General features: G+C 43.8%; 1 protein-coding gene across 1 annotated transcript in view; it reads left to right on the top strand.

Moving 5' to 3' along the window:
• ANKRA2 (ankyrin repeat family A member 2) overlaps positions 1–23,228 on the top strand; it is a 536,537-nt gene that overhangs the window by 169,391 nt on the left and 343,918 nt on the right. The window contains exon 7 of the mRNA XM_044063946.1: positions 16,732–16,750. Coding sequence (XP_043919881.1) covers positions 16,732–16,750 — 19 coding nt within the window. The remainder of the gene's footprint in view (positions 1–16,731; positions 16,751–23,228) is intronic.

A 23,228-nucleotide genomic window follows, 5' to 3' on the forward strand; every position in this document is an offset into this window, starting at 1 on the left:
TATATCCATACTTGGACGACTGCCTTATTCAAGCAGAGAGCAGGGACATTCTTTTAAAGCATCTGGTGTTTGTAAAAAGGTTGCTAATTTGCCTGGGGTACACAGTAAACGAAAAGAGATAATATTCCTGGGTGCCAGCTTAAATACAATGGCCCAGATGGCTTCTCACGCCAGACAAGCAAGAACAGCTGACTCAGTACTTTCAATTGATGGCAACAAAAACCCAACTCCCTGCAAGAAAAATTCTGCAGGCCTTGGGATTCATGGCATCCTGCATTCTGCTAATTCCATATGCCAGACTGCATATGAGGAAATTACAGTGGTACCTAAAAAGTGTTTGGACTCAACACTGTCACAGTTTGGAAGCAGTTATACCACTAATTCCCTGCCTACAACAAGTTTCGATGGTGGGCACAGGCATGTCACCTCAACAAGGGACAGCACTTCATTCTACCCACAGCCAGGCAAACACTAACAACAGATGCTTCGGATTACGTCTGGGGAGTACATATGGCAGGAAAATGTATTCAGGGCAGGTGGGCCGCAGACCAAATGCACCTTCACATCAATCAAAGAGATGTTAGCTGTGCAAAATGCCCTAACAGCTTTCAAGGACCTTCTACATCCAGGACAACTACTTTTAAAGACAGACAACACCACAGTTATGTGGTACATAAACAAGCAAGGGGGCACTCATTCTTATCCCCTATGCAGACAAGCCATGACCTTGTGGAACACAGCTCTAACCTATCAAGTTCATCTGCAAGCACAATTCCTGCCAGGAAAGAAAAATACTCTGGCAGACGACTTAAGCAGAAACATCATGGATCCTCACGAGTGGAAATTGAATCCACAAGTATTCAGCATGATAACGCAAAAATGGGGGTGCCCAGACATGGATCTTTTTGCCTCCCCACTGAATTGCCAACTACAAAAATTTTGCACAAGAACTTATCACACACAAGCATGGAAAGTGGATGCTCTCTCGTTCAACTGGAAAAGCCTAAAAGTTTATGCCTTCCCACCACTGCCTCTCCTTTCAAAGGTACTCCAAAACCACAGATGATCCTGATTGCCCCAGACTGGCCACACCAGCACTAGTACCCAATCTTAAAGAACTTAGCTCAAGGACCACCATGGATTTTACCTCTAACTCCACACCTGCTAACTCAACAAAACAATCGGATCCTGCACAGTCAGCTCAGAACCTTAAACCTGGCTGCATGGCAGATTCCTTAGTCAAGCAGACAACACCTCTCTCTAAAGCTGTTATGGATGTCATTTTAGAGGCCAGGAGGCCTAGCACCAGGAAATCTTATTCAGAAAAGTGGAAGAGATTCTGTGCCTGGAACCAGGCTCAAAGCTTTGACCCTCTTGTCCCAAATGTTCCTCAGATTTTACAATACTTAACTGAGATGCTGGACAAAGGACTATCCTTTTCATCCATTAAGATCCACGCCTCTGCCATCTCCGCTCATTACAACACAGATCCTCCTATATTCTCTCATCCATTGCTAAAGCAATACCTCAGAGGGGCTAAAAACATAACACCGCCCCGGAGAGCATCAACACCAACTTGGGACCTCAATTTTGTCTTGGAAAAACTAATTTTACCTCCTTTTGAGCCAGCCAATTCAGCAAAATTAAAATGTGTCATGGAAAACTGCTCTGCTTCTGGCAATAACCTCAGCACAAAGAGTCTCAGAGTTACAGGCACTAATGGCAGTGGAGCCTTTCATCATTTTCCACAAAGACAGGGTTTCCTTAAGAACAAACCCTTCATTTATGCCAAAGGTAGTTTCCAGTGTGGCTCTTAACCAAACTATTCACTTGCCAACTTTTATTCAAATCCCCAGAATAAAGGGGAAAGACTTCTGCATTCATTGGACATTCACAGACCGTTACGTTTCTACTTGGACAAAACAAAAGCTTTCAGAAAAACTGAGCAATTGTTTGTGGCATATGCTGCAGGATCACAGGCAAAGGCTATTTCAAAGCAGACCATTTCAAAGTGGATAGGACACTGTATCCGTTTCTGTTACACAGAGCATGGGAAACCTGTACCTAGTAACATTAAGCCACATTCCACCAGGGCAACAGCCACTTCAACTGCCTACCTTAGAGGAGTACCTACCAAAGATAACTTGGAAGCTGCAACTTGGAGTTCAATGCACACCTTTACCAAGCATTATCACTTGCCTTTTTATTCTAGATCCAGAGCTGGCTTTACCACTGCAGTGCTGCAGGGCCTTTTAGCCACCCCAAATCCTCTATAGAACCAGCCATCCGACCTCAGCTTTGGGATTCTACCCAAGTGTAATGACTGCAGCAGTGAAACACGATGAACATAGTACAGTTTTGTACCTACCATAAATGTAGATGTTAGAGTGTCTTCACTGCTGCAGTCCAGGTTACCCTCCCTCCATCCCCTCTTTCTTAGCTGGGACTTATCTACACTTTTCTACCCTGTACTACCTATGTGGTGTATTTGCTGGTAACTGAACATTTTGGTTTTATTTTTCATGTATGTTTTATTAGCAATATGTATTGCCTACCTATTTGGGGGCAAGAAAAACTGCATCGGCTGCATCTTATACACCCCATGGCGCACTGACGTCAGGGAAGAGGCAACAGCAACCGACACCGGACCAAGACTTTGGAACTCTGTCCGACTGCGGGACCGCCTGACGGCAGGATAACCCAAGTGCAATGACTGCAGCAGTGAAGACACTCTAACATCTACATTTATGGTAGGTACAAAACTGTACTTTCTCCTAGCGTTGCAAACCCTTCAAGACTCTCTTCCTTCCGGGACCATTGCAATTCAAACAGACAACATGTCAGTGGTGTGGTACATCAACAAACAGGGTGGGACAAGGTCTTACCTCTTGTGTTGAGAAGCACTCAGACTGTGGCAATCGGCGATTTCCTCCCAACGTTTTCTGATAGCAACGCACATCCCTGGGAAATCCAACGTCATAGCGGACAGGCTCAGCAGAGCTATCCTCATGCCTCAAGAGTAGTCTCTGAATCAGGAAGTTGTGGAACTGATCTTCTGCAAATGGGGACAGCCTTGCTGTGACCTATTTGCCACTCCTCTCAACAACAAATGCAGCAGCTACTTCTCCCTACTTCTTCTTCCAGTTCACATACCCAGAGATGCTGTAGTCCACGATTGGCCTCAGGGACTCCTTTACGCTTTTTCCCTTTTCCCCTAATTCCAAGACTCATACAGAAAGCAAAATCGTTGGGTTGCAAAATGATCCTCATTGCCCCATATTGGCCTCGACAGATATGGTTCCCGTTCCTACACCTTCACCTTCTGGATCAACTGTGGATTCTGGACCCAGTTCCAGAGCTTCTGATTCACCAATCAGGCGGGTTGCACCAATCCCTTCAAACTCTCCAGCTCACAGCTTGGTTACTCCACTTCCAACCTTAGCCAGGTTTTCCAACATCTCCCCAGCAGTCCATGATATTATTGTTTCCTCACATAAGCCTACTATGAGGAAAATGTATGCCAGTAAATGGAAACTGTTTTCTTACTGGGCAGAATCTGGAGATTTGGATCCTTTCTCGGCCCCAGTCCATGAAATTCTTGAATTTCTAACACAGCTTTTTCAGTCTGGTCCGGCTTCCGCTACCATTAAAGTACAACTAGCTGCCATTTCTAATTTTCATATCGGTATGTTTAATTCTAGCATAATGTCTCATAAGCTCTGCAAGGCCTTTATGAAAGGAACATCTCTTCTTAGACCCCCAGTTAGAGATCCTCCTCCTCCTTGGAATCTCAATTTAGTTTTAGCTTCCTTAATTTTGCCTCCCTTTGAACTGGCAGCATCATGTTCTTAAAAATTTCTTTCTTGGAAGACACTTTTTCTGGTTGCTATCACTTCAGCTAGACGTGTCTCAGAACTTCAAGCACTGTGTGATGTCCTTCAAGGATGCATCTGCAGTCATCACATATGGGTTGTCCTGCCTCAGGCAGCCCTTCGGTAGGCCGGATTCCAAAGTCTGGGTCTGGCCTCTGCTGATGTCGCACTTTCCCCGACGTCAGAGCGTCTGGGGTATAAAAGCATCAGCCGACACCATTTTCCCCAGTCTTTCTTGCCGCGTGGTGCCCGAACCAGAAGCAGTTCGCAAGTGCCGGTCGGCCAGCTCCTGTGATTCAGCTACCTTCGAAAAAGCTAAGTACCCCATTGGGGACTCTTTCTTGCCTCAGCCGATGTCAGATAAAGTTAATAATTGTTTAACTTGTGGGAAACAAATACCTCATAAGGATTTCCACTCTTACTGCCTCCCCTGCCTAGGCCCAGATCATGACGTCTCGGCCTGTTCAGCCTGTGCTTCCTTCAACCGACGAACTCTTAGACGTCAGTCGGAGTTTGCAGAGGAATTCTTTGGTGCTAGTTTTGCTTACAATATGCCGTCGGAGACTCCGACTTCGCATTTAGTTAAGAAACGGAAGGACAAGGACCGACACACGCGGGCCGCGGTTTCGGCTGAAACCACGGTCAGGCCTACCACGAGTGTCTCGGTCTCGGCTGAAACAGAGTCCTTGGTACTTCCGATTACCGAAATCGCACAACCGACTACCTCGGCCCCGGAGGCCCCAGCCGAGTCGGTTATTGAATTACCTTCTGAAACTGGTGTCCAGGAACCTTCCGACACCATTCCTTTAGACAAGTCTACTCCTGCACGTGGTGCAGCCAGACCTCCTGCATCCATGTCCATTAAGGCTTTCTCTAGGGCTAAAGCTGCTAAACTTACTAAAGCTTTGCCTCCCAAGGTTACCTCTCAGAGACCTTCTACTGGCTCACAGATTCTTAGCTTAGCAGAGGATCTTATCTCCTTAATTAGAGGTTCTCAACCTCATCCGGACAGGGGCTCTCAACCACCTCCAGACAAAAGGCCCAGGGTTGAGCCCTCTGAACCCCACTCCTCAGATGAGTCCACTGATGGCTCTACTTTGTCAGACCACCAGGAGGAGGCTTATTTGGCCTACGAGGACTCTGATGCAGAAGAATCTATTCCCTCGGCCTCCCCTCCTGAAGAGTTTTCCTTTGGAGAGACATTACACTCTGAGAGAACATTTTCAATGGCAGGGTCAGGAATTCTCTGATTCTAGCAAGAGATTAAGGACCTTTTTACATTTACCTCAGCATAGGCCTTTAGCTATACCTCCTGTTTTGAATGTTATTGACTAGTACAGCCCCTGACTCTCTCCCTCCGGCTCCTGCCAAACCTGATAGGTACTACAGGGTCCCGGACTCACATCTACACCTGTATAAGGCCCACTCTGCTGATCCAGAAACTATTTCCCAGGGCCCAAAAGGGGTTGCAGCTGCCACTGCTAGAAATCCTCTACCCTCTGAAAGGGAGTCCAGAGCTTTAGAGAGATGGCGTAAGAAAGTGTATACTTCTGCAACTCTTTCCATGAGGGCATTAAATTGTCAATTTCATATGATACGGTACCAAGAGATGAATTGCATAAGAAATTGTCTTCTGAACCCCTTGATCGCAAATCTCTTCAGGATCTGGTACATAACTCCCAGCAGGTTAGTAACCATTTCTTGCAGTGTGGTTATGATGCATTGGAAGCTTCATGTAGGTCAGCTATGACAGGTGCAGTCATACGTAGGCATGCCTGGCTGAAGGAACAATCTCTGCCAGACCATGTTAAAGCTAAGCTTTTGGATGCTCCTATGGAAAAGCAAAAATTATTTGGTTCCACGGCTCAAGAGGTCTTAAAGAAATTTGAAGAAAAGGCAAAATCTGTGCAAACAGTCAAAGACTTTTTGCAAGTCCAACCACCGAGATTCAGAAGAAATTGGCCTACTAAGAATTGGTCCTTTCCGGACTCAGACAGATCTCAGAGAGGCAGGAATAGACGTGCCAGAGGTAGAGGGCAAGCTAGAGGCTCCTACAGAGGCCGTCAATGGCAGCCTCCCAACCAGAGAGGTAGTGCAGGAACTACAACTGCTACACCAGGACAGACTCAATTACTTTGTTTTGACTCCATGACCAGGGCTCAATTAGAAGCACCTTTGGGCGGAAAGCTTTCTTTATTTTCAAAAATTGGCACAGCATTACAAGGGACACATGGACACTGCAAATAATAGACAAAGGATACAGGTTCCATTTCCACACATTGCCAAAAAGAAAAGGCATGTCAGACCTGCCACCAAATCAGAGGGCAGAGGCTTTGAAACAAATTTCCAACTTAATACAAATGAAAGCTATAGAAAAGGTACCTCTTTCAGAACAAGGCCTAGGATTTTACTCCAGATTATTCCTTGTTCCAAGAAAAGAAAATCAATGGAGGCCTATTCTCGACTTGTCCGCACTGAATACTTACCTCATTGTGCCAAAATTCAAAATGCTGACTCTACAGCAACTCCTTCCCATGCTGGGCAAGGGGTCTTGGCTGGTGACTCTAGACCTCAAAGAGGCATACCTGCATGTCCCTATCAGACAAAGTTGCAGAAGACACCTCAGATTTCTTGCAGGGTCAGAGCATTATCAATTCTCAGCATTGCCCTTTGGCTTATCTACTGCGCCCAGAGTATTCACGAAATGCCTGGCATCAGTAATTGCACACTGCAGACTTCAGGGGATTCAAATTTACCCATATCTGGACGACTGCGTTATACAAGCGGACAGCAGGCAAACTTTGTTAAAGGACTTGGATTATGCCATCCACCTACTGCAGGCCTTGGGATATACAGTCAACATCCACAAATCAAGACTTGTTCCATCCCAAAGAATAACTTTTCTGGGTGCGGATCTAGACACAACCACCCAAATGGCCTTTCTCACAGAAGAAAAACAAAAACTACCGGATTACGTCAAGAATGTAATGAGACAAACTCAGCTGACTGCAAGGAAAATCCTGCAGGCCCTGGGTTACATGGCATCTTGCATTTTTCTGATCCCACAAGCAAGGCTGCATATGAGAAAATTACAATGGTACCTAAGGAGTTTATGGACTCGGCACAGTCACAGCTTAGAAACCTTGATCCCACTCATTCCATGCCTCCAAAAGGAATTTCTGTGGTGGGCTCAAGCCTGCCAGTCGAACAGCGGGTTGCCCTTCAGCAAGCCAAGAGCCAACCAAACCATCACTACGGACGCTTCAAACCAAGGTTGGGGAGCACACATGGAGGGCAAATGTATCCAAGGGCTATGGTCACAAAGAGAGCTGCGCATGCACATAAACCAAAAGGAAATGCTGGCAGTGATACAAGCAATCGAGGACTTCAAACCTTTTCTTCATCAAGGCCACCTACTCATAAGGACAGACAACACCACAGTTATTTGGTACATAAACAAGCAAGGAGGCACCCATTCCTACCCTCTTTGCAGACTGGCAATGAATCTATGGGAACTTTCCTTGAAACTCAATATACAGCTGCAGTCCCAGTTCGTGCCAGGGAAAAACAATATATTGGCAGACAGCTTAAGCAGAAATATCATGGATGCACACGAATGGATGCTGCACCCAGACATCTTCTTACTCATAACACAATCATGGGGAAGGCCGGAAATAGATCTGTTCGCCTCCCCCCACAATCATCAACTGAAGAAATTCTGCTCAAGGACATACCACCACAAGCATGGAAAGTGGACGCTCTCTCTTTCAGCTGGAAAGCTCTAACAGTGTATGCTTTTCCACCTCTCCCATTAATGACCAAGGTCTTACTGAAGATCAGGACAGAGCAGCCCAGAGTGATTCTGATAGCTCCAAACTGGCCAAGACAGCACTGGTACCCACTGTTAAAGAGCATGTCACAGACTAAACCGTGGCCTCTCCCCCTATGGCCACTTCTACTGACGCAGCACAATTTCAAGACTCTGCATTCCAACCTGAAAACCTTGCAGCTAACTGCCTGGAAAATACCATGACTCCTCCTCAGGATAAGCTATCCCAGAGAGTGAAGGATATTATTATGGAAGCTCGGCCTTCCACAAGGAAGGCATATTCAGCAAAATGGAAAAGATTTCACACTTGGAACACAACAAAGGGCCTAGATGTGACAGTGATGAACATGGCACATATACTGGAATATTTGGCAGAATTGTTCCACAACGGCCTGTCTTACTCTTCCATTAAGATACATGCCTCAGCAATTTCAGCAGAATACAATGTTAATCCACCTGTCTTCTCTCATCCTCTCCTGAGACAGTTTCTAAGGGGAATCAAAAACATCAATCCTCCAAGGAATCCACCTCTACCTACTTGGGACCTCAACTTCGTGTTGGAAAAACTAACACTTCCTCCCTTTGAACCAGCAGCATCTGCAGATCTTCAGTTTCTGTCTTGGAAAACTGCCTTCCTTCTGGCCATAACCTCAGCAAGAAGAGTATGAGTTACAAGCTCTAATGGCAGTACAGCCATTTCTTATCTTTCATCAGGACAGAGTTTCATTGAGAACCAATCCTACATTTATGCCAAAGGTGGTATCCAGGGTATCTTTGAACCAAGCTATTCACTTGCCTACATTCTTCCCACAACCACAAAATAAAGGGGAGAAACTTCTGCACACCCTGGACATACACAGACAGTTGCGCTACTACTTGGACAGAACTAAAAGTTACAGAAAGACTGACCAGCTGTTTGTAACATATGCTGCTGGGGCACAAGGAAAAGCAATTTCCAAACAGACAATTTCAAAGTGGATAGGAAATTGCATTCGTTTTTGTTACTCCTTTCATGGAAAAACTGTGCCAGCTGACATTAGACCTCATTCCACGAGAGCCACAGCCACCACCACAGCCTTCCTTAGAGGGGTGGCTACCAAGGACATTTTAGAAGCTGCTACATGGAGCTCCATGCATACATTTGCCAAGCATTACAATTTACCTTTATACTCCAGATCCAGAGCAGGCTTTGCTACGGCATTCCTGCAGGGTATCTTAGCTACACCATCCTTTACTTAGTACCTCCACCCCCAGATTGGCTGTGGTATTCTACCCATATGTGATGACTGCAGATGCATCCTTGAAGGACATAGTACAGTTTTGTACCTACCATAAATGTAGATGTCCGATAGGTGTGCATCTGCAGTCAGGTTTACCCTCCCTCCTTCCCCTCTGTGGTATACTTCTTGGGTACTTACCCCTCTTATAGCTAGCTGGGGGGATCTTTTATGGTGTATTTGTTTTTATAGTACTGTGCATGTTTGGATTTGTTTTTGCAATGCATATCTCCAAATTTTAGCCTTCCTTAGAGGGCACCTGGCATCTGGGGCAAGAAAAACTGAGGAAAATGGCGTCGGCTGATGCTTTTATACCCCAGACGCTCTGACGTCGGGGAAAGTGCGACATCAGCCGAGGCCAGACCCAGACTTTGGAATCCGGCCGACCGAAGGGCTGCCTGAGGCAGGACAACCCATATGTGATGACTGCAGATGCATACCTATCGGACATCTACATTTATGGTAGGTACAAAACTGTACTTTCGTCCTCCTTACCTGGTGTTTCACAAGGACAGAGTTTCTCTGAGGACCAGTCCGTCCTTTATTCCTAAAGTCTGCTCAGAGAACAATTTAAATCACTCCATAGATCTCCCAGTTTTCTTTCCTAATCACAGCAACAAGGCAGAATACAAGCTCCACCAATTGGATGTACACAGACAATTGCGTTTTTACCTCCATAGAACTAAGGAACTAAGAAAGTCAGACCAGTTATTTCTTTCTTATGCTTTCAACAAACAAGGCCTTTCAGTTTTTAAAGTGACCTTATCCAGATGGTTATCTGATACTATTGCCTTTATTTATCAGTTACAAAATAAAGAGCTACCAGCTAAACCAAAAGGTCATTCCACTAGAGCATTAGCCACATCTGTAGCCTTTCAGTCTAGGTTGCCCATAGACTCATTGTATGCAGCTGCCACTTGGGCAAACCTCACACTTTTATCTCTCATTACAAGGTAGATATGGTCTCCCGGAGCAGAGCTTCCTTAGGTTCTACTGTTCTGAAGAGTCTGTTCCAATGAGCCACCCGGAATTTTAGGTGCTAGGGACGCTGTCCCAAACATCAAGAATGAAGGCGAGATGGACAACTTAACATAAAGAAGTTATGTACCTACCATAACGTTCCATGTTAGTTGTCTTCATCTCGCCTTCCTTCTTGCGTCCCTCCCTCCTTTCCCCTTCCTAGAGGATTGTTAGGAGTTCCCTTTTGTTTTCACTGGCTGAGCATCTTTTTATTACTTCACATGCCAGGTAATTTATAACTCTTTCCTTGTTTAGGTGTAGTGGACAACCAGTTTTTAGGAACTGGTTACTCTACTTATGTCTGGTGTGCGCTGTCACAAACGAGATCTGGGTAGCTGATGCTGGGCATGCTGGGATAAGGGGTAGCCACGAGCCAGTAAACAGCTATAGAAGATGGCCAAGTCGGAGCCGAGGATCGGCTCCAGACCCAAACAGCAAGAAGGAAGTCGAGATGAAGACAACTAACATGGAACATTATGGTAGGTACATAACTTCTTTTTGTATAATAGGAAAGGTACCGATCCATGCTACAATTGTGTATATTGTACCAGTATAGTTACAGTGACTGAATTTGTATATCCACGTAATGGGAAGAAATTTGAATTTCATTGTACAGCTACATGCAATACAAGTAATGTTATTTATTTAGCTTTATGCCAGCAATGTCCATGTTTTTATGTTGGTAAATCAACAAGAAGGCTAAGAGATAGAATTGTGGAACATAAGTCAGAAATAAGAAGAAAGGTAGTTAAAACTTCTTTAGCCCAACATATACAAGAGTTTGGATAGTGAGGGAAAGGTACTCACAAGAGAGGAGAGGCCAGGAAAAGCACTACAGATGCAATGTTTGCTCTGCTGAGAGATGTTGATGGAGAATACAGAGAGAAGGTTGCATTGGAGTTGCATGTAGACTTTTTGTAGACTTGAGAAAGCATATGACAGGGTGCCTAGAGAAGAGTTGTGGTATTGTGGGGGGAAGGAGAAGAGAGTGGAGAAGAACAGGTAGTGGTACAGGATATGTGTGTAGGGGAGTGTGACAGTGGTGAGACTGGAGGTGGGTGGGGTGTGCTTAGGGGGTAGGTGGAGGTGGAGCTACATCAAGGATCAGCTTTGGTTCCTTTTGCAGTGGCAGTGGACATGAGACACAGATGAGAAGAGACAGGAGGCCCAGGCCCTATGATTGCAGATGACATTGTGATGATCTGTAGGAGGAGTAGGAGAGTAGGAATCAGGTGAGAGAGAGGAGAGAGTAGAGAGGAGAGAAGAGCAGCAGAGGAGTCAGCATGAGCAGGGGGCAGAGACAATATATGTGTGTGAGGAGAGGAGGGAGGAGGGAGGAATGGCGAGTATGGGGGAGTAGGAGTTGAGATGGATGAGTTTAAGTTAATGGGTGTGGGAGGTGAGAAGTATGGAGTGGGTGGAAGAAGAGGTAGGGTGAAGAAGAGAGTAAAAGGGGGGGAAATGTGGAAGGAGTGGGGTGTTTGGAGTGATGTGTGACAGGTATCTACAAAGAGAGTGAAGGGAAGGTCTACAAGAGTGTAGTGAGACCAGCTATGTTACATGGGTTGGAGACAGTGGCATTGACAAAAAGGCAGAGATGGTTAAGGATGTAAAGATTTTTAAACTATGATGGATGGGATTAGGGGTGTGACTAGGATGGATAGGATTAGGTTGGACAGTGGATAGTTTGGAGGAGCTCAGGAAAGATTTTGGACACATGTTGAGAAGGGATGCTGAGGGAATATTGGACATGTGCTGAAAAAGGGGATGATGGGTATATTGGGAGGAATGGAGGGAGGATGGAGCTGCCAGGTAAGAGGAGGAGAGGGAGAGAGTGAGAGAGGATTTGTGGACGCAGGACAGAGCAAGATGCATACAAGAGTTTGGTATTACACATTCCTTCTCTTTTTGTGTAATTGATACCCTCACTACTAATATCAGGCATGGGGATATGGTGAATAGATTGGATACAAGGGAATATGAGTGGATCATTCGTTTAAATGCTGACCTATCCTGGCTTGAATAAACAAGATACAATTAAACCTATTTTGAAGAAACAACAATATATAAAATAAATAATTGCTATTTTTTGTACTGATAAGTATTGCAATAAATGTTTATATGCATATAATGAAATTTTAGATAGAACATGAACATACTATGTCTATCAACAATTCTGATAAATTGTTGATTGAATATGTTTAATTATAAGTATATATTTACAAAATATATATATTAATATTTCTTTTTGATATAGCTCTATTTATATGCATTTATACGGGGCATTTGTAAGTGGAATATGTATTTGCTAAGTTATTCAGCAGTTAGTAACCCGAAAGCTTCTGATTTAATGAAATGTAGCATCTTTCTTTAAGATCTTTTGATGAAAATTTTATCTGTCTTTTTTAATTACTTTATTAAGTTTGATTCATGATAGGTAGGCTGTGTCATGTGTTTCTTTGTATTTTAAGTACAAAGGATGTGATGTCTTGACTAGAATTTTATCTAACACTGAAGGATTGTTTGTCTGAAAGCTTTGTTTTAATAAAACTCTTTTGGTATAGCGCTGTGAAACTTGCTTTTGTTTGGTGCTTTGGACTTTTTTGCTGCTGGTTCCACTTCATCTTTGGTTCGCTATATAGTTTTTTGATCACTCAGAACAATGAAAATGGACAGCGCAGATGCACAGTTATGGTGAATACATTACTTTAATTTATTAAGAGATTTATTAAGGCCAGATTTTATCTTCTTCCATCAGTATGCTATGTTTAGAATTGGCAGTTGCACTCATAGTTTTAGATAGAAAGCATTTAAAGATATGAAGGATAATGTTTAATTAAATCTTGCTTTTTTTAGCAACACATATGTGTGACTTCAGGTCCTATTCATTCAGTCCGTCCAATCTGACATATGGGACCTCAAACCCCAGCTCTGATCTGATCAGCTCCATTTAGTGCTGCATAGTCAAGCCCCTTCCTAAACCTTCTCCCATGATGCCTTGCTCCTCACTGACTAACCTAGATCTCATTTGCTGCCTCTTGGGGAAACAATACATATCTGGCAGATAGGTGCTTCTTCTCATATTTGCAATATTTAAATTGTTGCATCTGAGATATTTTCAGTCCTAGGACTGTTTGTAGTTAGATGCATTTTAATCAGAGTTCTGGTTTCTTCTTTCTGTTTGAGAGAAAATTAAAGATTTTCCTTTGCCCTTCCCATTCTGCCTTCCTCCATCTTGTCCTACTCAAACTCTTATCATAGTGCTATGTTTTGATTTTAGACACTAGGATCAGTAGTATGTGCTTTAGGATATAAACATATATAGATAGTTGTTCAATTATTATAAGAATAAGACATCTTGTTTCCACCTGAAAATTCTTCTTAGTGCTGTGTGTCTTCTCTTGGGTATTAAACATCAGTTAATATATATATATAGGTAGTTAGTGTTACTTAATTGTTGTGGTTCTTTGCCTGTTTCTGGAACTTTTTTGGTGTGCCAGTGTGTGATAGTGTAACTATTGATTAAACAAGCAACTTCAAAAAGTGTACAAAATGCTGGCATAAGATTCCTTAAGACTGGCATGAGTTGTGTATGTGGTATGTTGGGTAGCTCATTCAACCTTTACTTGTAACGTCATTTGTTTTGCCTTTGAGCCCTGAGCTTTGTCCAGCCAGTGGAATAAACTTATTCTTATAGGGCTCTGTTTCCTGGCTTCACAGTCCAAGATAAAGAAGCCATCAGACAGATCAACCAGACCAAGGATGGGGAGTTGAGAAGATGCCTGCTGGAGTCTTCTGGTTCTCTTTTGACTCTGGAGATCCTGAGGCTCAAGGAACAGGTAGTCTGTACCCCTGTATGCACTCCTGTAGCGGATTCAGAGCATTTGTCTTTGATTACTATTCATAACTAACTCAAAAAATTGGACAAACCTCTCTCTTGGCCTTCCTGAGCTCTTTCTCCTAGATCATGTAGATGTTAAAAGCACCTCCAAATTCAATTTGGTCTTCTACCGCAGAGGGTCCTCAAAACCCAAATTGAGATTGGGGTCACTGCAACTGCATTGAATCTGAAGCTGATCGGGTCCCTACATTTCACCCCGATCCAGGCTCCCTCAGTGGTCCATACCTTGGGTGCAGCTTTCCTGAATCTATCTTGTCACCTGGATCTTGTGGCCAGAGAGTCCCTTTGATTCAATTTTCATCAACTTGTGGTTTAGATTCAAACCTACAATCGAGGTTCCAGACAGATAAGAAGGTGGAGTCTTGGGGCCAAGGGATGGCGTGGATGGTTCCTCTTGTTGTATTAGAGACATCAGCTTTTGTGACTTTGGCTGTGGTCCCCACCTTGGTGCCATACACACAGTCTGATCAGAGGATTTGTACGTGGGCTTTGGTTTTTGCTCAGTATTGGACCAAAGCAGGGGAGGGGGCTTCCTATGATTTCGCTGAGGTTAGAGTGGCATTCAAAGCACTGGAGAGAATCATTTCCCTTCATAAGATAGATCTATATGGTCTCCCAAACACTGATCCACTCCATGACCCTCTCTTTTTGTTTGTCCTCTCATCTGACGTCATCTGGACAGTATCTTCCTGACCAGCTGTGATTCAGCATACAGCCCTTGGAGGATTCAGATTCATCATTCCCCAAACCACCTAGGAAGAGGGCTCGCAAGAAGAAGCGCATTGACTCACCTAATGAGTCTGTCTCTTCAGACATGCATTCTGGTGATGTCAGCCCCCCCAAAAATGTTTGTGTTTTTCGGTGAGATCATGGAACTGCTAAAATAGAGGGGATCCTGGACGGCTTAAGCCCCCTCTCAGGATAAAACAGTGCTGTTTGAGGCCTGTGGGACTATGACTTCTACATCCTGAGTGGTCCTACCAGCAGACAAGATAGTGGACTTAGCAGACAAGAAATTGTGGTAGGAGCTTGACACATGTGAGCCAATCCCCAGGAAGATGGAAACAATACTTCAGCCCCTAAGGATAAAGTATTTTGGGCAAAAACTCCTCTGATAACTCTGTTGTGGTAGCCACCAAAAATAGTTGTATGAAGACTTCTATCCCTCTGCCCAACAAGGAGTCCTAGGCTATGGATATACTGGGGAAGTGGACATATGCTTCAGGCTCCTTCCCAGTTCAAGCTATGAGCTGTGCCACTCGTATGACCAGATTCCAGAGGGATTTCATTCAGCAAGTGTCATCTCCTCTGAAGAATCCAGTTATGCCAAAGTCGCAGAAACTACTCCAGGCTGCACTGTCTACAGTGTCAAATATTACTAACCTGACCATGCACCTACTCCATAACATGGTAGATGATTCAGCAAGGACAGCCATATCTAGCATTACCATGAGGCATCACTCTTGGCAATTTTTTGGACAGTTTAGGGTGTCCTTCATTAATGCTCCCTTCGAAGGAATTGCATTATTTGGTATGACAGAAGAAGAAAGGATGCAGAAGAGTGAGCAGGATGGCAGAACACTCTTTGCAGTAGGGGTTATGTTCAAGAAACCTTAGCACATCTTTTTCCAGGAACCAAATAGTGTCATGAATTCTGTGGTTTCGTACATCTTGCCATCCATACAATGTCCTTACTGTGACAGAGGTGGCCACTTCAGTGGACACAGGCCCAAAATTCGAGGAGGTCCACAAAATCAGGGATTCGGAGGTCCCATCTCAAACATACAACCACAGAACGCCTGAGGGTTTGCCTGACTGCTCCACTCTGGAGGCATTCTGAGACCTTTACCCCTCATAAGTTCATAGAAGATTACTAGTTTAACAGTTTAAGGGTCTTTACAAGCCTAGCCAATATAACCTAATTTTACCAATATATGGCCTCTAGGGGCAAGAGGATGGCATGGATTTGTGCCTGTGCACTGAGTATCTTGCCCTCATTTATGGCTCACTGTCACATAGACAGATGGGTACCAAAGATAATATCCAGAGGCTATTGAATTCTATTTTTGAAGCATCCCCCTCTCCTCCCCACTTTCCCAATGTCCACCCAATTAGTCAAAGGCTGCTATACTAGAAATTATTATATTGCAAAAAAAAAAAAAAAGCTGTCCAGGAGGACCCACCAGACTAACAAGGGTCATGATATTACTCGTGCTTATTTTTAGTTCCAAAAAAGAAAAAAAAGTCTTCTGGCCTACCCTGTACCTAAGCCTTCTAAAATGATCAAGTCGAAAAGACACCATTTTAAATGCTCATGGTGCAGTCTGTTCTTCCTTGTCTTCAGAAGAAGAATGAATTGATGTGCTCAACAGATGTCCAGGATGCATACCTTTTGTATAAAGATATAGGAAGAGTCCAGTAGGTTCTTGAGCTTCCGTTGGGGGGGTGCACTTTAAGTTCAGAGCCATGCCAGTTGGTCTCTCTACAGTCCACAGGGTGTTCACCAAATGCATGGCAGTTGTAGCAGCTCATCTATGTTTACAGAAGTTCAAAATTGTCCTAACAGCTGGATGGCTGGCTTCTGGCTGCTACCCCAAACAGTCTTTCCTTCAGGCAGGAGAATACCTGCTTCAAATTTCCGCTTCACCAGGTGTCACAGTGAATTTAACACAATCCAATTTGATCCCTACATCCACATATAGTGTTTCTGAGTTGTGTGTTGGACACACAACTAATTCACACTTTCTTTCCACAGGACGGAGTTGCACCTTTGAAATAAGCAGTTCAAGCTCTTCTAGGCAATGAGCAACCTCTAACAAGACTAGTATTGAGAGCCGTAGGATTAATGGCAGTGATGATTCTCATGGTACAGTTCACATGTTACTACATGAGAATTCTGTAGAGGCTACTGCAAACTCGGTGATCTCAAAAACAGAATCCTATGTTTTTCCCCATCAGAATAACTCTGTTGTCCAGGACTTAGTGTGAATGGTAGCTCCTTTCACCATTGGTTTCAGCAAGAAGACCATTTCCCTACAGCAACAGTAACTACAGATGCAGCCTGTGTCATGTAGTTCTGTGTGGGGGGTTATTATGAGGGCATGATGGTACACGGTTCATGGTCAAACGTGTCTTCACATAAACATCCTAGAGATGAGGGCATATCTCATTGTGCTGCAGGAACTGCAATATTTATCACCCCTCTAAGTTGTGATCAATATCCAGGCCAACAAAATATGACCATAATCTGGTACATCAAGGTGTGTGTGGGGGTGTGGGTGGGGGGTGTGGGTGTGTGTGTGTGTGTGTGTGTGTGTGGTGGGGGGGCAGATCATACTCACTCTGCCAAAAAGCTATGAGGGTGTGGCAGTGGGAGATGGCCTGTCACTTTTTTATTACAACACACATTCCTAGAAGGTTCTGCAGTCTTGCAGACAAGTTAAACGGGGATCTCCTACTTACAAGTGGTCCTGGAATCTGGTGATAGTAAAGGAAATTTTTCATAGCTGGGGGACACCTTGCTATGATCTGTTTCCATCCCCTCAGAGCACCAAATGCAGTCAGTACTTTGTTCTTCTCCCTCATCGGGGACAGAACTCCATGGATGCTCTGTCCAGTTATTGGCCTCCTGGGTTACTTTACATTTATCACTTCACACCATTCATCACCAAGTTCATACTGAAAGCTGTTCGGTGCAAGGCGACTGTGATCCTCATTGCCCCATTCTCAACCAAGCAAATCTGCTCTCACCTCTTAAGACCTTACTTGAAGGAGCTTCCCTGGATTTATCCAATGTAAAATTAACCGCTTGGTTTCTCCAATTCCACTGATGGCACAGGATAATTCCCTTTTCCCTGATGTGCTTTGTATTCTATCGGCTTCTCCAAAATCACCTACATGTAAGGTGTACTGTAGTAAATGGAAAAGATTTTCTGCATGGGTAGAATCTCAACATGCAACCCTTTTCAGTGTCGGTGCCAGAGGATTTAAATTTCTTGTCTTTATTGCTTTTGGCTGGGTCCATTTCTCCACTATCAGAGTACAGCTGGCAGCCATTTCATCTTTTTACATAGGGTTTCAAGACTCTTCCCTAGCCTTTCACAAGTTATGTAAAACATTCCTTAAAAGGCCTTTCCATTTTAGGCCTTCTGTTAAGGATCTGGCTCTGTGGGATTTAATTTTTGTCTTAGAAGCCTTGTCCAGACCTCCATTTGAACTTGCTTTAGCTACAAATTTAAAATTATTTATCCTGGAAAACTGTACTGTCACTTTCTCATCCTTCATCCCTCCTTATGTCATTTTCCAAAAGAGCAGGGTTACTCTTAGAACCAGTCCTTCATTCCTTCTGAAAGTGGCTTCTGAGATCAGTTGTTCAACCCTTGCATCTCCCAGTTTTCTTCCCAAACTATCAAAACAAAGGTGAAAATGTATTGCATACCTTTGCTGTATACAGGCAATTTTGTTTCTATCTTCATAGAAAAGCACCCTTCAAAAAAGATGAGCAGTTATTTGTGCCCAGTGCAAATAACAGAGTGGGGAAACAAGGTGTCCAAGGTCTCTGTCTAGATGCTTGTCAAATTGTATTTCCTGCATTTACATTTCTCCAGGTAAATCTTTACCTAGAAACTACAAGGCACATCTATAGGCAGTAGAGTCTTCAGCAAAAGAGTTCAATGATTAAAATAGACTTTTAATAAAACCCAGCAGTTAAAAACAGTAGTCAAAATGTACACAAAGGATAGCAGTCGCTTTCATCCTAACAATTTTCCAAGACTTCTTCACATGACATAGACCATTATTTGTAATGTTTCAATACCTTGCTGTATTGGTCACATGACCCAATTAAACGTCTAAGACTGTAAAGTAACAGGATGGCCCCGAGAAATGTATAAAACTTTAAAAAGGTTTCGAAAAGAAGTCTCATTAATGATCTAGCTATGTAAAGGATTTTAATTTTAAAATGCTTGAGATAGAAGTGCTCTGGTTTAAATCTGGCCAATAATCAGCCTTTAGGGCCAGTTGCCAGTATAATTCTCTTTTCTCGAGGTAGAGATGCCAATGACCACTCCTAGGATTTTTAATCACTTGTTCCACCACAACGAACTTCAAAGAGTGGTCATTAAATTCTGCAAATTATTTTCCAAAACATTGGTAGGTTTTTGTACAAATATCATAACATAAAGACAAGATAGGATATACAAACATGTTGGCTTTGTCTGATGCCCGCAATCTTTGTGTGGACACTTACAGCAAGACTGGAGTATTTGTTATGGGTTCAACCCCCGTGCTTTAGCAAACAGGAAAAATAAGCTGATTTTAAAAGGATTACTGTCTTTTTCTGTAGCCTTTGCTGGGGTTCAGTACCCCAAGCATAGATTTAAACACCCATCAAAAAGGTCTAGACCTTTGATTTCTCCATCCTCTACCTCTTCTGAACCAAGAAGAAAGAAAGAAAGAAATATAGAAAAACTGGATCCGAAGCTACATCCAGTCTGACCATGACCAGATCCGACCACACATACTTCGGACTCTGCATCCTCAGATCCAACCAAACATATTTTGGATCCTACATCCTCTGATCCAAAGCCTTTATTAGGGGGATTTTCTTCGTGTTTCACTGTTGCAGTCATCACATTTGGGTTATCTGCTTGCAGTAGCCTTCATTCGGCCTGATTATCAAAGTCGTTCTGCGTTGGTTGCTGTCTCATCTTCCATGATGTCAGGTAGTCAGGCGTATAAAGCCTGCAGCCGATGCCATTACATCTTGTCTTTCTTGCTGTGTGGTGCCCGAAGCAGAAGCAGTTCGCAAGTGCCGATCGGCCGACTCCTGAAATTTTTGTTTTCGAGTTTCAGAACCGAATTCTTCAACTAAAGCCAAGTACCCCATTGGGGAAACTTTTTCTTGCTCTAAACCGATGTCGGTAAAAGTCAGTAATTGTATTTCTTGTGGAAAGCAAATACCTCATAAAGATTTTCATTCGTACTATATTCCTTGCCTAGGCCCTGACCACGACATACCTCGCTGTCGGTTTTGTGCCTTATTTAAATCACAAACTATTCGCCGTCGGTACATTTTCACATCTAAATATTTTGGTACTTGGTTCAATTATCCAGATATGCCTTTGGTAAGCCACCCGACTACCGACATTCCAAAAAAACGCAAAGATAAAGACAGACAGGCCGCCTAGGTCCAAAGCTGCCGACTATGCTTCTCCTAAGCTAGTCGCCAGTTCGCCGGTACTCAGGCGCTTTCGCAGCCCCTGATACCCGCTACTTCAGATTCGCAAGCCTCTACTGAGACCCATTCGGAGAACGGTATGCCGCGAGATGCTTCAACTGTGGAACCTGCGGATGTCTCTACCTTGGATGGATCCGGAGCCGCTGTGCAGGCACCGACTATTGAGGGTGTATTCAGCCCTACTGACTTGCATATTAAACCAATGCCATCATCTTCTAGGCCTAAAACTTGAACCATGCCTAGGAAACCGATGCCCAGACTGCATGGTCAGGCCTCTATGCCTAAAAAAACAAATGATACGAATGGCTGAAGACCTTATTACATTAATCAGGGGAAGCCAACCTTCCCCCTCTAAGAGACCTAGGACTGAATTTGGTTATGATACTTCTGACCAGGATTCTGAAATTTCTGTCTCCTCTGATCAGGATTTACCCTTGTCTGCCTATGAGCATTTTGGTGCAGAGGACTCTATTCCCTCTGCTTCTCCCCCAGAGGATTTTTCTTTTGGTGAAACCTTGCATACTCTTAGGGAACATTTTCACTGGGAAAGCCAGGATTACTCTGATTCTAAAAAGAGGCTTAGAGATTTCTTACTCCTGCCCCAACACAGGCCTTTAGCTATCCCTCCTGTGCTGGACATTGTTGACTATGTCTTTTCGGAGTCTAGCTTGGTCCCTGACTCTCTACCGCCTGCTCCCAGAAAACCTGACCGATATTACAGGGTTCCTGATTCTCACAAGTTCCTTTTTAAAAATCCTACTGCGGATCCTGAGACCATTTCACAGGGACCCAGGGGCATTAAGGCTATACTGCCAAAAATCCTACCCCCTCTGATAGAGATTCCAGGGCCCTCGATAGATGGGGTAAGAAGGTATACACCTGTGCTGCCTTGGCCCGCAGGGCCTTAAATTGCCAGTTTCATATGTTAAAGTATCAGCAGCATATTACTGGATTGCTTAAACAGAAAATGATGTTGCTTCCTGATTGTGCTGAAAATAAAGATTTACAGGATTTAATGCATTCTGCTGAACAGGTTGGAAAACATACTTTGCATTGTGGTTTTGATTCACTAGAGGCATCTTGCAGGGCTGCTGTCACTGGGTCTGTACTTAGAAGGCATGCTTGGCTTAAGGAGCAATCTTTGTCAGATCATGTTAAAACTAAATTGCTGAGTGCTCCCTTAAATCAGGACTGCCTGTTTGGCGACAAAGCAGAAGAAGTTCTTAAAAAGATGGAGGAAAAAGCTAAATCTATGCAAACTGTTAAATATTTCTTACAAGTGCAGCCTCCTAGATTTAGTAAGCATTGGCCCTCAACAAAAATTGGTCCTTTCCTGCCTCTTCCAGGCCTTCTCAGTTCAAACCCAGAACCAACAGAACACCCAGGCTTCAGTCCCAGGTTACGCACAGGACTAAGCAGTGGGGGGGCTCCCACTTCCAAATCAGGGAGTAGTAAGACTCCCCCCCTATGGTAAGCTGTCTCAATGACTTAACTTTAAAACTTCCAAGCACTTCTCACCTGACTGCTCCTTTAGGGGGAAAGATTGTTCTGCAAGCAAAAAATTAGGAACTCATTTTCCAGGACAAATGGGTTTTAAACATAGTTTCCCAAGGATACAGATTTCACTTCCACACGTTACCAACCTCAAACGGTTGGCCAGATCTACCCCCAAATCAGTGGGCAAAGGCTCAAAAGCAAGTACTCTCTCTCATAAGATTAAAGGCTATTCAGACTGTACCAGAAGAGGAAAAGGGACAAGGTTCTACTCGAGACTTTTCCTGGTACCCAGAAAAGACAAGTCCTGGCGTCCTATCCTGGACATGTCTATCCTAAACACCTTCTTGGTGATTCCAAAATTCAAAATGCTAACTCTTCACCATTTGCTTCCCATGATGGGCAAAGATGCCTGGTTGGCAACACTGGATTTAAAGGAAGCCTACCTGCACATCCCAATCAAGGAATCTTGCAGAAAATACCTACGCTTCAAAGCAGGCTGCATGCACTATAAGTTCTCTGCACTGCCCTTTGGCTTATCTACTGCGCCCAGGGTATTCACAAAGTGCCTAGCTCCAGTCATTGCATTTTGCAGGCAAATAAATATTCAGATATACCCATACCTGGACGATTGTCTAATTCAGGCAGAAAGCCAGGACATACTTCTGAATCATCTGGCATTTGTACAGAAGGTGTTAACTTGTCTGGGGTATACCATAAACGAAAAGAAATCACATCTGGTACCCTGTCAACAAATTATATTCCTGGGAGCAAGCTTGAATACAACTTCCCAAAGGGCTTTCCTCACGCCAGAGAAACAAATTCATTTGACAACTTACTTCAAACTAGTGGCCACAAACATCCTGCTATCTGCAAGGCAAATATTGCAAGCCTTGGAGTTCATGGCCTTGTGCATTCTACTAATTCATATGCAAGACTGGCATATAAGGAAACTACAATGGTATCTAAAAAGCCTATGGCGTCAACATTCTCAGGATCTAGAAGCAATGATTCCTGTCATACCTTGCCTATGGTTAGAATTCCTTTGGTGGGCAGAGGCCTGCCACCAAAACAAGGGACTACCATTCACTCTACCCCCTGCCACCCAAACCCTAACAGACTCATCAAACTATGCATGGGGGGCTCACTTGGCAGGGAAGTGCATTCAGGAAAAATGGAACCCAAGTCAAATTCAAAAAGAAATGTTAGCTGTACAGAATGGTCTGACATACTTCCAGGACAATTAATGGTAAAGATGGGCAACACCACTGTAAGTGGTACATAAACAAGCAGGGGGGTACCCATTTTTAACCCCTCTGTAGACTAGCCATGGCTCTGTGGAACACAGCCTTGAGCTACCAAGTGCATCTATAGGCTCAATTCCTGCCAGGAAAACTAAATACACTGGCAGATGAACTAAGCAGAAGTCTCATGGACCCACACGAGTGGAAACTGGAACCAAAGATTTTCAACATGTTGACCAACAAATGGGGGATCCCAGATATAGACCTGTTTGCCTCTTCCCAGAACTACCAATTGGACAAATTCTGCACAAGGTCTCCCTACAAACAAGCTTGGAAAGTGGATGCTCTGTTCA

Source organism: Protopterus annectens, chromosome 2.part2 (genome assembly GCF_019279795.1).
Source record: "Protopterus annectens isolate FY-2018-M chromosome 2.part2, PAN1.0, whole genome shotgun sequence".
Taxonomy (NCBI): Eukaryota; Metazoa; Chordata; order Ceratodontiformes; family Protopteridae; genus Protopterus; species Protopterus annectens.